General features: G+C 45.3%; 1 protein-coding gene across 4 annotated transcripts in view; it reads left to right on the top strand.

Moving 5' to 3' along the window:
* dennd1b (DENN/MADD domain containing 1B) overlaps positions 1–18,669 on the top strand; it is a 147,847-nt gene that overhangs the window by 21,439 nt on the left and 107,739 nt on the right. For all 4 annotated transcript variants that reach the window (XM_083766410.1, XM_083766409.1, XM_083766408.1 and 1 more), the window contains exon 3: positions 11,867–11,910. In XM_083766410.1, the coding sequence (XP_083622536.1) occupies positions 11,867–11,910 (44 nt within the window). The remainder of the gene's footprint in view (positions 1–11,866; positions 11,911–18,669) is intronic.

The following is an 18,669-nucleotide window of genomic DNA, read 5'->3' as shown; positions in this document are numbered from 1 at the left end:
CAATGAAATTAACTAGTATCGTAAACAAGGAGAGTATCTCACCTGAACATGCATACACACACGCACGTGGATCAGGACTTTGGAAATGCACAACTACATACACATTGAATTAATATTTGAGGGGTGAAAGACATCGCTACTCGGCTGGCTGTTGCTTGCAGCAGGTCAGGATAGATGGATTGAAACAAATTACTTTTAATCACTTTTCTTTGCGCGCCCATTCATGTTGCTGTAGTGTCTGCCAGCCGGTGTATGTTTTGCTTGTCAGAGACAGAGAGCGCTCTGAACATGATGTTCGATTGTGTTTATGTACAGATGTATATCTCATGTTGTGTGAATAGCAAACAAAATAGGTTGCTTCAGAGTCTCTAAAACACACATTAAAGAATGAAAGAAACACCCACGAAGCAAACTGGCTCTTTTTTTTACCTTAACCTTATTGCCATCTAAGGTTTGCTAAATTTAAAACCCCGGTTTACTATGACCAAAACACAGCAGTTTCCGGTTTTACCGTCAAATTAATTTTAACGTGGCCAAGCCATGCGTTTGCATTATTTCATTTTGTTAATCAGAGACTGCTATTACAGTCTATCGCTATTGTAACGTCAGTCATGTTCGCCTGTCTTGTCCCCCTCTGCCTACCATAGTGTAGTGAGCTCCCAGGCTCAGGCAAGCAGCGTTGTCTGGCTGCCTGCTCAGAGTCTGGCTGTAGCCACATCTACCAAGGAGCCGCGGACGTTTTCGGCTGTCTCCCAGCTTCTTTTCCGGGTTTTTAGACAGCTGGTAGATGGAAAAGAAGCTCCACCCCCGCGGCTGACTGCCGTGGAGGAGAGCGTTTCCGGGAATCTGTCTGTGTCGGCAGCTTTATTATGGATCCCACCGCAGTTCTAGGAAAGCCCCACTGTAATTGGCCAGTAGTCGCTGTGATTGACAGTTCTCGTTTCTGCAACTATGCCTAAACCTAACCTCAGTAAAACTATGCTTAAACCTAACCTTAACCCTAACCTCAGTAAAACTATGCTTAAACCTAACCTTAACCTCAGTAAAACTGCCTGCCCGGTAGCCAATCAGACAGGGTCTATCCCAGAACGTTGGTGGGATTCATAATCATGCGTCGCACCAACCTGTCGCGGGGGTGGAGCTTCTTTTCTATCCACTAGCTGTCTAAAACACAGCTTCTTCTGTCAGCGGCTGTCTGCTCAGGTCTGGAAACACTGTCTGACAGTCTGACTTTTTTTACCCCTTAGATTAGTATCTTATGATGTGACAGAAATGAGTCATGAACGCATCCATAAACAATGCACGACGACTCGACGCTGCGCTGTAAGCTTGTAGATCAGCTATTTTCTGCACGCGCTCCACAGTACGGCGACGTATAGTTAATTCTAGATTGGAAGTGGAGGCGCAGCTGTACAACTCGCATCAGATTATTTCAGCATGATCCACTGAGTTTAGTTAATGCCTGACAGAGAGTGGGCCAGTTGCTGATAGGAATGTTTTGGCAATGCTGAGCTGCAACAAATCTGTTCTGTGACTGTCCACAGCATAGCTCTGTTTCATAGCGATCCACAGCAATGATTCCACGGCAACAAGTTTTTTTGTCACTTGACGTAAACCATACAGCACACACACACACACACGGGCGCGCGCACACGGTTGCTTATTATTTAGCGCTTGTGTGCCGTTTGGCTTCAGCGTTGCCTGTCATGGTGCACGTTAATTTTCTTCTCACTCCGCTCAACCTGAGAAGGGGGAGGCGGGCGAGTGGAGAGCACATCAACTGGCACAAGAATTTAGTCAGACACAGACGGACGGATAAATCGGACGGATGGATCATGGAAACTAGTGTTATTTGATGCTGCCATTCTCTACTGCTTCCCTAAACAATAATCACGGCCACCCAACGCTCATGTCAGGTGAAACGGTTTTGACGGACGAAACCTTAACAATATAATTAAACCGTGAAACCGAAGTACCGCCCAACCTTATTGCCATCTACTATATATTTGCCCCAACATACATTATACATATTATTATTACAGTAGAAGAGAGAATAGGAAAATGCATTCTAAACTGCTCTGGAATATTAAGGAATGCATGGGCTTTCCTCATTCTTCTCTGGTATGGTACAGTTTTCAAGGATGACAAACTTCCCATGTTTCCCATGCGTCGGTTGAATAAATGTTGTTGTTTTTTCGCGCTTGTGTGGTTTGTCTTTGCCATATTTGTCCGTCTGAGTTTTCGCCCATCAATCCGACACCCTATTGAGGCTCTTGTGAATGTGGAGGAATAGACACTATTGTATCCTTTTAACAGATACAGATGTGTTGTCATCCCTGTGGAAATACTGACTGACAGACAGACAGACAGACTGACTGACTGACTGACTGACTGAGGGCTGCCTGTCTGTCTGTCAGCCTTTGCATGTGAACTTCAAATCACAGCTCGACGGCACGGAGCATGTAGACGCCAAAGGCAAGGCTTTACAGTGTCATCAGCAGCACATTGCTGCCTCTGGGTGCCGTTGCCATATGACATTGACGGAGATCGATCCTCTCAGCACCTCAAGGAGCTGCTGTGCTATACATAGTGTCATCATGGTGCTGCCACCACCTCAAAGACAAGAAAAGTAAGTCTCCCCTCAAAGCATCAATAAAAGATTGCAAATGACCTCATCCCCGGTGTTCTTAGACTTTGTCAGTGCTGGACCTAAACGAGGAATTTAATCTGGGCCAGATTCAGGAAAACTAATTGCCACTTGTCCAAAGCGGGATCACTATGGCACTGGGCCATTTAGGAAAATGTGTAATCATGACCAGTAATAATAAACCCAATGTTAATCCCCAGGACATATTGGAAAACCAAAATAATAATCCTTTAGCCCAGTCATAAAAACCCACCCCTCTCATTTCCCCCATAATTCACCCTCAGAGACTGGTAAAGTCAAAGCTAATGTAATGTAGTAGACTGAACTCTCAGGGCAGGTAATTTTCACATCTTTTTATGCATATTAGCTTAATAATATAGTTATTCATTTGTTATGTTTTTATAGATTTTTTTTACTGGTGCAGATGGTTGGACCATATGGAGAGAAATGTATGATTACCTCAAGATATGTTGGCTTTTCATTTGGCGCATTTGCAACGATGGAACCATCACTGTTAGCCTGTTACAGTAGTATTGCTGTCAAGACACTGTAGTCCCTCGGTACCTTCTCTAAACGGGAATAAAAATATCAGTTACAGTATTCCACAAGTTATAAGGTATGCTTTAGATGAATAGCTGTGCATTGTAGCCTGAGCACAACAATATGGCAGTGTAAACTATATCAAAATTGAAAATGATTAAGCAGCACTGAATTCAATGAGCATCTTGTTAGAGCAGAGTGCGCTAGATGGAAGTGTGGGGGATTGGAGACATTAAATGTATGTCTTCGGAGATACTGCTTGTATCCTGTACACACCGAGAAACAAACAGGCCGTCTGTGTGTTGTGTTGAAGATGCAGTCATGCGGAGCCGGTGTTTGACATAATGTTGGACCAGTATGGAATCTGACTGGGAACATCAACGCTGATACGTGGTGATACACAGAGGCTGTCACAAAGCTTGCGTCCATATGTTGTGCCGCTCATTCGTGAAGCTGTGAAATTGGGTTGCATCCCAACTAGCCTGGAGACAGTATCTCTTCCACATCTCCCCTCTCTCTCTCTCTCTCTCTCTCTCTCTCTCTCGCCCCCTTCTCTCGCAAATCCTATTGAACCTCTCTTCTCAGATAGCTGGGAAGACGGAACAACTAATGTGGCATTAATAGGGTCACATCATCTCCATGCAGCGCTCTCCTTTTTCTCCCCCCAGTGAAGCTGTGGATGTTGTTTGTGTTCTTCAGATCTAGCCCCTCCTCCCTCCCCCCAAGTCCAGTCTTTGGTCCCCTGGCTAGAAAAGGAGCCTTTACCTTAAATGTTGTTTTTTATTATAGCGTTTGTAATATACGTACACTCGATTGCCAAGCTTTTGGAGTTATTTCTCTGTGCAATGTACATGTCTTATAAAGCACATTAAAGCTGCAGCCTGGAACCTTTTTATGAATAAAACATTGTTTTAAGTATAGGAATATAATATATGAACTAGCACATCTGCAGTGGTTGGAAGTGGGTTTCCCTTCTCTTCCATTGAGAAATATTGACCCTGGGGTCTAAAGGACACCTACTGGTTGACAAGTAGTACTGCCTGAAGCTCATACTGTAGGTGCATCTCCCCTGGCTATAAAACAGGGACTGCCTCTTTGTTTACCGTATGCTGTGTTTTTAGTTAAGGTCTTTATGTTGCACTGCAAGTGGCCGAGGGGGATTCGGAACATTATTTCATAATGTAATGTATATGTTTATTAAAAAAAAAAAAAAAAAAAATGTTTTTAATGTGGGAAAATGGAAATGGAGAAATGTATTCTGATTGAGTGAGTGCCTTTTGGTGGTGCATTGGTCTTTTCCAATTTCACTTCCATTAGTTTTAATAAAATCACTGATTCCGTATTGATTCCATTTAACTAACCTGCATTGTGTCAAACGCTGTAGTGTACAAGTAGCTTAGCTGTTATGTTTATCAATCTTCAGTTAACAACAGTGTGACCAATCTGTATTAGTGAAGTTAAGGACCACATCGTCAAGAACACTGTCCTTTTCTTGAGATCTATGCTTACTAAATCAGCATGAAATGTAATACTATTTGCGGTGTGCCATTTGGGAGTGGATGGGTGAAGTGGGGGGACACAACACACAAGAGGAGGGGGGGGGGGGGGAGAACCGACCCGTTTTTAAACGTTTGTGAGTGTGTTTTTCTTTCTGCTGGCCTTTGAAATATCCCAGCTAATCTGCTTACTCCTTTAATTGTGAGTGGAGGGGCTGGGCCTCCCCCCAGACAGAATAAGGCTACTGATCCAGAAGTAAAACGATGACCACCACAGTTCCTTCCTTTTGGTTCTGCAGCCCCCCCCCCCCTGCAAATCCCTTTCCTAGAACCAACCCTCACCACCACCACTACTACCACCACCACCACCACCTCCTGCACCCAACTCTCCCTCGAAGGGGATGGAAAACTCCTTGTTCTGACAATGGACATTTTTTGCCATATGTTGGCTTGACATCTTCATCAGGTTCACAGCAGGTTACCTTAGTTAACTTTCACTCCACTGGCTGATGGGATTTTCTCCTCCTCCCCCCCCATTCCTCCAATCGGCCCCAGCTCAAAGTCTAGACGGCCTCCGAGGCAGGGATCCGTGCAGCCCCTATGCCCACAATGCCCGCATTGTGGACGCTAAGTAGCGTTAGCTTCCTCCCGTTAACTGCGAACGGGCCGATGCTAAGACAATGCTTTTGTCCCAGGGCATATGAGGGGGGCCTTAATCCCAACCACTACATACTGTGAAATAAATCTCTTAGAGATGAGAGAGGGAGAGCGAGCGAGAGACACTGAGTGAATGGAATCATTGCCAGGGAGGTTAGAGTGCAGCAGTTTAACCCCTGGCCAAGAAAGAGGGGAGTAGAGGAGGCAAAGGGAGCGAGAGAAAGGAGGAACAAGGAGAGGCAGGCGCTACATGCCTTCATCTCCAGAGCTCGGATGGAGGAGAGGGGCTGCCGGTGGCTTTCACAGCCTCTCTTCTCACCAGAAGAGCTGCTGTTCACCATATGGGATTTGGCCTTTCTTAACAAACAGGCCCCCTATTCACAACACACATTCAGTAGTTCATGGAAGAAGGTGAAAAAAGTGCACTTTCTATGCCTTGAGAACGCTTGCATGGTTGGAATTCATCTGGCCATGAGGGCTTCAAGTCTGTGTTTGATTCGCATAGTATAGAGAATTATAGGCCAGGGGCCTTCATCTAAATGTGTATTCACAGTGGATTTGGGTCTTTTTTGTCTTTGCCTGAAATTTCCCAGAGTTTTTAAAGACATGGTGATGCCTCAGAGCCTCTCCAGTTGAGCCCCTGAGATGAACTCACAGACACACTGCACACATCTCCACAGTCCTCACTCGCAATGTGGGTGTATGTCTGCATATGGCACATGCTTTTTCTTGTTGTTTGTCACTTCTATTTTCATATGGCCCTGTGTCATTCAACAGTAGGAGAAGCAGCTGTTTTTTCTTTGTGATATAGCAGCCAAACCTTGCCTAACTCACTGCATGCAGCAGTAGATTACTGACGCACTGGTGCCATGCCGGCAGCATTGGATGCTCCATCCTCTACCAGCCTTATCAGGTAGTAAGTACCGGTAAAAGAAGCATCTATTCGTGCACAAAAGTTAACCACATGAACCCTAGTGTCACTATTCTGGACATGGTATAATAGGCAAACATTCTGTGAAAATAGCTGGTGGATTTTTTGCAAAAATAGCAGATCTACAAACTTGAGCTTTTGGATCTGGTATTTTCGCTGAAGAGATTTGGTGTACACCAGAGGGAATAAGTAGGATCTGAAAAGAGTGAGCCGAGTACAGACCCCTGGGGGACCTCGGTCAACAAAGTATACAGTATAGGGTTGAAGTGGTTACGAGTTGATGCATAATCTTCGCTGCATCAGCCCAAGAATAGGTGTGGCTCTCTCACTTCCTGTACATAGTCCAGATACAAATGTTTTGATCATTTGACGATCTCTCAGTAAAACATGGGTAGGAAGTTGTGTCAGCTCCGCCCCTTCCTCCCTTGCATAATTTACCTGCCCTCCTTTCCACCATCTTCTCCCTCCCATCCCATCATCGCCCATCTGCTCCCAGAACCCCTCACCTATTCGCCCTCTCCTCTCCTCTGTAGCCTCTCCCCCACCAACCCCCCTCATCCTCACCTTCCTCCTCCTGTCTCCCTCAACCCCTCACCTATTAACCCCCTCCCCTTTCTCTGTGACCACCCTTTCTGCCTCCAAATCCATCCAGCCACCCCTCTCCCTCACATGTATAACCCCCCCCCCACACATACACACATACACACACACACACACACACACACACACTCACACACTCCACCAAGCTATCAACACACACTCCTGCACCTCTCCCCTCCCTTCTTCTCAGCCCCTATCAAAGCTCACCGTATCGACTTTTAAAGACGGGCATCTCGGGAGCGACCCAAACATTGATTTGTGACTGTCAGCTCCCTCTTTCCCCTATTCCCTTCCCCCTGTGCGTGGTGCGCGCACGTGTGTGTGTGTGTCACTGCTCGGGGGTCTGCCTCTGCCCGCGGCGTCTGCAGGAGGTTAGCCATGCTTGAAGTCCACAGGGATCAATGGACACGCTGTACTTAGACTCTTCTGCCTGCTATCGCTCTGTGTAAACACACATGCACATTTACACACAGTTACAATTGTGACGAATAAACGTGTGCGTGTGTAGGTTCATCCCACCACACACACACACACACACACACACACACACACACACCCCAACACCAACTGATGGCACACAGCCTCAGCCACTGCAGTTTGCCCAGCACAGTTTGCTCGCCACCACTGCCACAATCGTGGGGTGTGAAGAGAGGAATCTGAACTCACTGATAGGTGATTTCAATTCAATTCACACCCGCCGGATCTGTCTGCACTACGCAGGGGTGAAATGTACCAGAGGTCGTTTTCCCTCTCGTCACTCAGGGCCGTCAGCAGTGTCACATCATGCACACTGTTACTACACAGTTTGCAACAGCTCTTTATAGATTCTGTCAGCTTCGGGAGATACAATAAACACGTCTTGAATCGCCTATACCGTTCGTGTCTGGGACGGGGAGGCGATTTAACAGGCAGGCTTAACCCTGCGTCCAAAACATATAGTTTATTAGAACTACGTGACTCCCTATTTTGGGTATTCAATGAAATTTAATTTAATTTTCATTATATTAAAGAGAGGCGGGTAATGCTTGGAATGGTCAAAGCTAACACACACACACACACACACACACACACACACAAATCAAAAGATGCCTGAGCCTGTAATATATTTGAGTCAAATTTCCAAATCTGCTTTTGTGTGCGAGTGTCAGTGTGATTAAGACTACTGCTGTCAGTAATTATAGCAGCATTGCGAGTGCCCATATTCCCATGTTCTCAAAAATATACTTTTAGTCACTTTTAGAAGAGATTTGGTGTTGAGGGGAAAAAGGGAATCAATTGCAGTCCCCTGGGGGGACCCCTGTCAACAATGTATATAGGTTTAAGTGGTTAATAAAATGTATTAGTATATTACTGAGCCCAACCCTATAGTGGTAAATCCTGCAATGTAGAGGGAGATGGAAAGTGAGAGCGGTGGCGTAGAGGGCAGTGCAAACTGTAGCAAATTTGATTGATCTTTTTTGTTTTATCTTGTGGCAGTTTGGTCTGTGCGTCATATTGGCAAATATATTGTATCCGGATACATCACATCATGTATTCTGTATTGGGATATGTATTGTGAGTTACCTGCAGAATGCCAACATCTTATATGTGACACTGACAGGACAAAGTATATATGGTGGCATATCACATCCACATCTCAAACATTCTGTGAAATCTATCATCCGTTGATTGAAGTACCTCTGGTGGTGTGTGTGTCTGCGTGTACATGTCAGATGTATAGGGGTCATGAGCATACGTTGACGTGTGCATGTGACTGGGGGGGGGGGGCAGATTAACCACTGCACACGTTCTGTCACTGTGACCGTCATGGTGACCTCTCAGAGGTTTAGATGCTTCAGGCCCTGGAACAACCGGGACCCCCCAGCCCCCCCTCTCACCCTGGTCGGGGCGGCGGGGCCCCCGGCTTCCTATAGCCTCCAACCACCGCTTCCACAATACAGCAGCAGTAGGCAAGCAGCCGCAAGAGCGGTAGGGAGAAACGTGCAGGGCTGCAGGCGAGGGTGGCATGCCATGAAGTTGAACGAGAGAGATGAGCAACGGGAGAAGAGAATAGCAAGAGATACTGAGAGCGAGGGAGAGAAAAAAAGGAGGCTACAAAGGTTGAGTAGTATGAGGAGAGAGAGAGGCAGCAATGGAAGGAAGTGAGTGCGAGAACTAAGCTTAGAGATTGTGTAGGAATGAACGAGCAAGACGGAGCATTGGGGAGATGTATGCGAGCTGGAGAGAAATAGAAAGAGAGTCAAAAAAGAGCTGTGAAAGGAGGGGGCTGTGTGGAGAAGCAAGCGGAGAAAAAGATTGGCAGGTGAAGAGAAAAAGTGTGAGGGGGGGGGGGGAAAGGTTGGAGGTAGAGCGGGATGGAGAGAACGGGATGGGGAAGTGGAAAAGAGTGAGCGAGAGTGTGGAGTAAGACGGGAAGACAGTGTTTCTGAATTTCTCATACATCCTGAGGTGTGTGAGATGCTGAGATGGTTGGTGCGCTCTGTTATACCTCCTCCCCTATTCTCTCTCCTTCCCCCCCCCCCCCCCCCTCTCTCTCTCTCTCTCTCTCTCTCTCTTTCTGCAGCTCTTGCAGAGTCTATAGTAGAGCACAGACAGGCTTAGTGTTTGTGTATTGTGGTCACACGTGGCCACAATCCATTCTTCCAGGTTCACTTATAACGTGGCCCTAACCTCTCTAGCATTACATATTGTGCCCCAATAGACTGTTCCTCTCCCTTCTCTTCTCACATGATCTCTATTTTTTCCCCGTTCGATTTGCTACCTTTACTTTCCTCCCCCTTTACCTTCTTTACCCCCTCCCTCTCTCTCTCTCTCTCTCTCTCTCTCTCTCTCTCTCTCTCTCTCTCTCTCTCTCTCTCTCTCTGTGTCTGTAACTCCTTCCATCTCCTTCACACTCTTTTTCTCTCTTTTTCTCTCTCTCCCATCCTCTCACCCAGAAAATCGGCAGAAAATTGCCCTAACTCTAGCAGAACATAATGGGGGGGGTGTGCGGGGGGGCGTTGAGGTTGGACTGGTCTTTGGGACACAGAGCTGAGGGCACTGTTTCTCTCTCTTTTTAATGTTGCCTGCTCTTTTCAAGACGAGGTCCGTGAAATCACCCAACAGGATTATGTAAGGCGTCTTTGATTCTGTCTGCTGCCGTGTCCTGTCATCTGTCACCCCACCCCCACCCACCCACTCACTCACTCTCTCTCCCTGGCATCCACGAGACCAGGCGGTTAGAAATGATCGTGCTGTTATTGTTTTATCATGCTGAATCCCTGCCAGAATAAAAGTTATACTACAGTTTCCGTTGAAGTTGTTTGTCTGAGAAGCAGTGGGTGCCGCTTGTGAAGGCCCACTGCTATAGGTTATGGGCAAATGTTTAGGTCAAGCGTGAAAAAAAATGGGTTACATACATACATGTTGTTTGAACTACCCTGACTCTTGAATAGTCTTGAAAGATGTGTGTTAAACCTATTCAAAATTACTATTTTTCTCTGATCTGAGATGCATATATTAATGTTCAGTATAGCGATACCCCCCGGGCACAGCAGCAGTCCCGTTATAATATTCAGCCAAATGTGTTTAGATAGATGGGTGGTGGTGGTGGTGGGGGTGGGGGATGGCTGATGTCCATGACGGTGAACTTGGCATGTGAGAGCTCATCTCTCCAGCTCAACGCTGAGGTCACAGTGTGACCTTGGAGCCGCGGAAACCCTGTCTTAACAGAGGCCCCTACATTCAGAGGGCTATGGCTCGGTGACCGCTGTCTTTCAGCTGCACAAGCATACATCCCAAATGCAAACAGGCTGGAGTTTACTTGAGGGAGTTCCTGTTGGTAACCTGTTGGTAACATGTGAATCAACCACATGTTACCAACTGTGACCTCCTCTCTTCTTGTGGGTGATACTCTGGCTGGGGGAGGAGGTGTTGATAAATTAATGATACATTTAAGGCTAGTAAACTAGATGTTTATGAATGGAAATGTTAGCTTTGTCCAAATTGGTGCTTCATATACTGGTGTGGGGATATATACAGTAATAATATACACTAAGTGTAAATTTTACTGTCCAAATGTAACCAAATGGAAATGAGCGTCTGTTTGGTTCCATTTTTCAGATGGGTAAATAAACACGGGGCATTTTACTGTAACACTTAAAGGAGCATTCAGTGATTTGGAAAACCCCCTGGTACGCCGCGGTAACAAGATGTGCACATGCACACGCTCTTCAGTGGGGGGGACGTGCAACAGGCCAACAGCATGCACACCAAGGCATGCACACTACGCTCGATCATGATTGGAGGACCCTCTCTATCCTGATTGGATGAAGGATGGGCACTCTAGCCAAAAACGAAACCTAAGCTTTTTTTTTACCCTAGGGGTGAACTGGGGACGGGGAGGAACTCCTTATATGGTCAGAACACTCTATAGTACGGAGGATTATCACAACAAAATAAAAGTGATATTTGAATTAAGTGAAATCACTGAAGATACCTTTTAAGGCCACGCTGAAAACCAACCAAAACCCATAGGCTTTTTGACAGACCGATGAAGAATATGTTAATTGAGCAGCAGCACACTTTTTTTTTTTACAAAGAAGGAATATTTCCATAATATTCCGTAGTCCTTCCCTCTAAAGAAAGAAATAAAGAAATCACAACCACAGGCCACCAAAAAGCCCCTTTTCCCACTATAAACATTTGAGCCTCGCTCACAGCTAGGCTAGTAGCAACGCAGGGATAAACGGTTGTATTGATTTCCGTACGCGTGGATATGATTTCCTGAGAAACGCACGCTGTGTTGTATAATATAGCCTATCATATCTACATGGAGAATACACATTTGCATATTTAGAGCTCCTAGCCTCTCTCTCGTGTGTGTGTGTGTGTGCTGACTCTCAGCAGCCGCCCATGCCCCCACCCTGCTCATTAATATGTATGTGTTCTGAGGCAGCTAGCGAAGACGGTGTGTTTCTCACCCGCTGATTAATGCTGTCTGTCAATTACCTCTAGATCCAGCCGTGCTGTGGAGCTTCCCTCAGGACCACACAGACCAGGTTGGAACACACTCCTCTCTCTCTCTCTCTCTCTCTCTCTCTCTCTCTCTCTCTCTCTCTCTCTCTCTCTCTCTCTCTCTCTCTCTCTCTGCGCCTTTCTGCCCTCCATGTTTCCGTCCCTGTCTCTGTACAGTATACGTCTCGCTCAGTCCTTCTCTCTATAATTCCCCCCCCCCCCCAGTTAAAGACAACCTCCACCTCTCCTCTCTTGCTCCCAGCTTCCTCACACCTCACCACACCACCATTGCCTTATCCATGCTTCCTCAGTGTGCACCTCCCTCTCTCTCTCTCTCTCTCTCTCTCTCTAAGCGTGTATTGCTGATAACGAAAAGCAGTCTTCAATAACTGACACATCGGTAATTATCATGCAACTGTGAGAGGAATTCACCCAACCCACTCTCGTTCTCCTTCCGTCCCTCTCCTTTTTTACCCTCCCATCCTTGCCTTTTGTATCATGTTTCCCATCGCTATTGGGTCAGTTTTCCAACCAAACGGTAAACCGGTAGCATCTGTGGAATCAGATTTCACCGTTCAGAACTGTATGTTCTGAATACCAAATGCCCTTGGAGGTAAGTACTGCAATGTTGTGTGTATATTTAATATACGACTACCATTCACTTCAAGTTTGGGGAAGTGTGAGCCAACCATGAGTTTAGTTACTTTTCTTTTAGCGGCAGAGCTTATACACACACAAATACACAAAACCCCCCACAAACTCAGACACACAAAGAGGATTTTAGTACTAAATAAAAATGTGTCCCTAGTTCATTTTGAACATTTATCTGAATTTGAAAGTGAAATCACATCGTGCCATTCACAGTATGACAGTCTGACATCACCACAATAAATACTTCAGGCAAGTTGAGTATTAATCATTCTCTCGTCTCGCTGTGGCCTTTGTGTGCGTGAGCATGGGAGGCACGAAGAGAAGAGATATTGTATAGAACACATTGTAGTGTTTTCTCTACTTTTAAAAGGTGGCTGCCACACAGAACAGGTTGTGGAGTGGAGCAGGTCCCTGGCAGCGCCATCACATGGAGAAAGGAAAGACATGTACGGATGAATAAACTAGGGAGAGTTTGAGAGAGAGAGAAACATATATGCGTAGGCTCGCCAGCGCTGGGCACAGCAGTCGAGCCGATGAGTTTAAACAGCTCTCTGGCCTCTGATCCACTTTGAGGAATCACCGGGTTAGTCAGAAGATGCTTCAGGCGATGTCTGCCTGCCCCGCAAGAACCACAGTGTTCCATCACAGAGGGAGATGGAGACATGCGCAAGCCACACACACCGAGTGAATAGTAAAGAAACCAACGTGGAAAAAATGGAGCAAATTGATATCGGATGGATTTAGTGCATTGTACATGGACGTGCCTTGGGTCCGCCTCTTTGCTCTTCACAGTTGCCCACCACGACACACACGCGCACACGCACACTATCTTTCTGTCTCTGTCTCTTTCGTCGACCAGATCATTTGTGTGGATAAGATGGCCCTTACGATGGCTAGTTAGTGTGCTGTGTAGTGTGTACAGAGGGATTGGCCCTTTCCCCCATATACATAAAGGCTGCATTCACAGGCCTCATTACCAGGATTAGGGCTTCTTCTTTTCCTTTTTTTGTGTGGGGCCGGAGTCTCTCTTCTGTAGCCACGGTCTCCCCTTTTCTCTGGCTTGGACTGGCCAGCATATGGTAGCAGCGGCCAGCAGTCTCCACAGAGGAGCTCAGAGCTCAGAGCAAGGCCCCCTTTTGTTAGGCCTGTTATTGTTGCACAGCGTAATGACATTTGTAGGCCGTAGGATCAGGGTGGAGGGGTTAGTCTACCCCAGGGGAGAAGGAAGGAAAGAGAGAGGAGAGGGGGGGAGGAGGATGGTGGTGAAGACAGGGAGACAGACAGACAGGAGTGTGGATTATGGAAATATGAATTGATTATTTTTTTTTCTGTTCTGTGGTAGAAAAGGAGCTCAAAGGAGAACAGACTGCAGGCTGGCATGGCACGCCAGGGTGGTGCTGGGGAAATGTGAAGTGAGAGAGACGTTTTCTCTTTCTCTCTTCTCAATATTTCTCTCTTACCCCTCTCTCACTCTTGCTCCCTCGAAACCCCCCCGCCCCCTCCTCTTCCTCTCTGGCCCCTGAGACTCTTCGACCACGGTCATCCACAGATGCCACTTGGAGTAAGCTAGAGAGAGAGGAGAGAGTGAGCGATGGAAGGAGACTTGGAAAGAGAGAGGGAGAAGAGAGAGAGAGAGAGAGAGAGGGAGGGAGAGAGAAGAGAGAGACGACTAAAGCATATATTTGAATCACAAGAAGGATTTTTTTGAGTTTTTTTTGCAAATAAAGCAGACAGATGGAAATCTGTCCGTTCCCTCTCAGATCTCGTCCCAACGTTGTGGGGGAAAAACAGCACACACATGCGCACGCACACACACACACACACACATACACACATACACACATACACACGCACGCACAATGCTTGTGCCAGTCTCGTCCCAGTAAGGTTTCTTCCTCTGTAGAGGACAGAGAATATTATAATAAACATTCAGGAAGTTCCACAGACTAAGAACTGTTTAGAACATTGTGGAAACTGTAGGTAACTCTTCATTCTACAAAACACCACCTCTTTCATTTCAGTTTTTTCCCCGTCGGCCCACTAGCAGAAAGCGAGCTGTGCTCATTATGTTATTGACAGAGATATGCACAGTATGGGAGGATTTGACCTGGGTTATACATGACCACACACCGACATTCCGACAAATGACATGTTTATCATCTGACTCCCAGACTCCAGCACTCCTGTGCTGCTAAAGGAAACTGCTTTAACTGCTTAAACCCTATTTCCTTGACTGGGGTCCAGCAGGGGTCTACACTGAATCTGTTCGTCGGAAATAGCTGATCTACAAGGTCACAACGTGTCGTTATGTGTTGTGACTTGTGAGCTTCTAAATCTGCTATTCTATGCCCAGAATATGGACACTATAGGGTTCATATATGGTTAACATATTATATTTGAGGTGACGAGTCTAGCATATTTAGATGTCATTGTTGAGCCACTCTAAAATGCCTACGAAGAAATAATTTGGTCATGTTAAAAGCCAAGGGAGGTGAAGACAGGCATACAGACTAGAGGGCAGCATGGGTCCATAAAATTAGACCTGGTCCGAAACGGGACCGGTGATATCTGAACCCAACCGCTACAGATTCGAGAAACATTGTAATTGGCTGCACCCGCCCTGGCAACGGCCCCGAAAGTTTTGGATCCGGTCCGACCAAAACGGCGCTGATCCGATGTAGATCCGGACCAGGGGGGCAGTCAGCCAGATATTTCGTGAAGCCTCATTTGAAATCGGTAGTTCATATAATGGCCTGTTGTGGCGCTGGACTGGACCCAAAAAGCCCCATAGCTCCATAGAGGCCCATGTATTTTGGCCCAACTTCACCTAGACTGTATTACCTTAATAAACATGGTCATGAATACTTTCTTCTTCCAGTCACTAGTTTAAAGTCTCATTTCTAATGTCATAATATTCTTTTTGGAAAATTATGGTCCCATTAATTAAAATAATGACCATAAAGTTGCGTATGTTCTGAGGGGCGTGGCTACCGTTACCGTCTATGATCGGGATTCCCCTCCCACTCAAGAGTCTTCTCCTCCCACTCGAGTCAAAATAAAAACCAACGGAGAAGAAGGGGGGAAGTCCCGCCTCGTTGTCTGGGCAGCCAATGGCCAGCTGGACCCAAACGGAGCCAGCCAATGGCCAGCTGGTCCAAAACGGATCTAGAAAGATGGCGATTTACATGCAAGGGATTTCAGGCTTCATTTTACGTTCATGTTAGACCCGGGGAACGCTTTGTCCATATTTTTTACAGTCTATGATCCGGACCCACAGTGTGTTCTCTGCAATATTATATGCTTTAACATGACATGAGACTGCTCTCTATGAGTGACTGCAACCCGCCTCTCGAGACAGCACAGCGGAGGGTTGCAAACTTGCATAGGCTAATATTAGTGCATTTTTCCGACACCGCAGTTCAGACGGGTCTGATTTTTTTTTTTGCTGTTCCATGATAAGAACCGATGCAGCCTTATTTCCATTTTTTTAGTACACACCTTATGTATATTTACTCTCTATCTATATCTATATATAATATAATTATTATTTACCCAGGGTAGTAGCTGAGCACAAGTGGTCATTTTCAGCAATGCCCTTTAGATATAAACTTGTGATGTGTCAATACAGTTGAAAAGCAACACAACCTATAGCAGTACTAGCCAGTTAGCCTCCACCCAGAGGGAGCTGTGTACTTTCAGGCCTCATTGACCATATTCAAATGCCTGTGAATGATTATGGTCAATGGAGTGTTTGGACCAGTATCACCTGTTCCGGTCCAAGCTTAGTTTGAAATACTCCCATTTCCCCTCACTCCTTTTCCTGTGTGTGTGTGTGTGTACACACGCATGCACGCACGCACGCACGCAGGCAGGCACTTAGGATTATGTGTTCTTCAGGGCGTAGATGAGTCATGCTGATAAATGAGGGCTCATCTTTGCCCCATTCTCACACACACACACACACACACACACACACACACACACACACACACACACACACACACACACACACACACACACACACACACACACACACACACACACACACACACACACACACACACACACACTCTCTCACTCTCACTCTCACTCTCACTCTCACTCTCACTCTCACTCTCACTCTCACTCTCACTCTCACTCTCTCTGTCTCTCTCTCTCTCTCTCTCTCTCTTTCTCTGTGTGTCTCTCTCTCTCCTCTCTCTCTGCTGTTCTTTTATCAGTGTTCCTGTTACCAGAGAGCTTATCTCTCATTTCCCTTAACTGGCCACTCTAGCAGGAAATCGCAAATTACTCCTAAACAGCATTTTTCTGTCCTTCATACTGCAGCTTTCGACACGGATAAATGCTGGACATGTGGATATATCCTTTGCTATCCACTGTAGGTACACTGTGGCCCCTTTTCCACCGGTTTTAGTCCATGAGCCAGACCTCCAAAATTGGAATGTTAATTATGAATTGAGTGGGAAAAACCATACCTATATTAAATTGTTTATAGGATCAATATAAGTAAATTAATATATGATAACCAGTGTTGGGGAAGTTACTTTTAAAAAGTAAGGAATTATAGTTATCGTTACTTATCTAAAAAAGTAATTTGTTACTTTACTTTACATTAAATTATGAAAGTAACTACTTTACTTTAAATAATAATAATATAAAAAAACGATTTAAAAGAAGGTTTTTTGTTCTGTCGCACAGTAAGAGAAAAGACAACTTTATAGAGATATTCTATTTCATCAAATGTATTTTTGAGCTCATCTTCCATTTTAGAATATTCACTGTTCAGGTATTTGGAAAATGTATTTCTGCACATTGGCCCTGCTTTCACTGGTATTTTGCTTACCAAGGAACAGACTCCACCGGCGTTGAGAGGGGAAGCATTTCCTCAACAACATAGGCTACCTAGCAATCATTTTGTCAAGTTGACTCTTGGTGACATGCTACTGTGGCAATTTAAAATCGATATTTCCAACCCCCAAAGCAACCGATCTCGCTGTCATGATCCGCATTTGCTATTTTAGCGTGTGGTACTGTATTATGATTTTCGTTCAACCCGCGATTTCTGTCTGTGTAGTGTCTATGTATGCGTTACAAGGGTTTGGGTGTCTGTGACTAAATGTGTTACTGTTTACGACAGCCAGTAAGCCCGCCCACCCTGTAGACTGTCTCTGATTGGCTTACCCTGAAATCTGGCCCTACGTTAGCCAATCAATGACCTCTTCTGCCACGTGCTTTTATCAAGTTAGGGTGTATCAAGCCATGTGGCCTCAGAGGCTAGTATGACTGCACAAACGAAACTGTCAACACAGAGAGCGCTCTCTCTCTCTGCACTGCAGTCAGCAGCACAGAGACGCCTGTATGATTGACTCACGGAGCTGCGAGACTTTTCACTGATCACATAAGTTGACATAACGCCATAACGCGGGTAACGCGTCGCTCGCACAATAACTATAAGGCCGTTATGGAATGGGGAAATGTAAAGCGTTAGGTTACAAGTTACTGCAAATAGTAGTTACGTTATGTAACGTAACACGATGTAAGGGCGTTAGTCACAACACTGATGATAACCCTTCCACAGGAGTAGCTTTTTCATATTTATCACACATTTTGTAATTTTCACCTACAGTAGGCCTATACAGTATGTGATGGGTAACTGGGTAAAAAAATAATTAATAACATTTAATTAATTTAATGTAACTTCCCCAGTTGATTACTTACACGATGACAATGATTTATTGTTTTACACATTTTCTGAAATTATACATTTAAATATGCAAATTAGGCATCATGTAGGAAAATATGCAAAAAAAGCTACTGTGGAAGGATACTTGCACACTCAATTCATAATTAATGTTCCAATTTTGGAGGTCTGGCTCATGGACTAAAAACTTGTTCTGAACTCTCTCAGCGAAGACATTTTTGCCTGTGCTCTTTGCAACCTGGAATACCAGGTTGCAAAGTACGTATTTTACTCTCCTTACTTTGCACACTTTAGGTGTATGTATTATGGACTTACATTAGCAGCTTTAAAAAAATGTACTCCGAACAATTAGACATTGATATTATTATTATTAGTTGTATTTTTGTATTATTAGTTGCATTTTTGCAGACTTAAAGTATTCAATTGATCTCACAATAGCAATTCCACAATA

Source organism: Protomyctophum parallelum (assembly GCF_964188405.1).
Source record: "Protomyctophum parallelum genome assembly, chromosome: 6".
Lineage (NCBI taxonomy): Eukaryota > Metazoa > Chordata > Actinopteri > Myctophiformes > Myctophidae > Protomyctophum > Protomyctophum parallelum.
The sequence above is the reverse complement of the archived record's forward strand: the minus strand, read 5'-3'. Positions and strand labels throughout refer to the sequence as shown.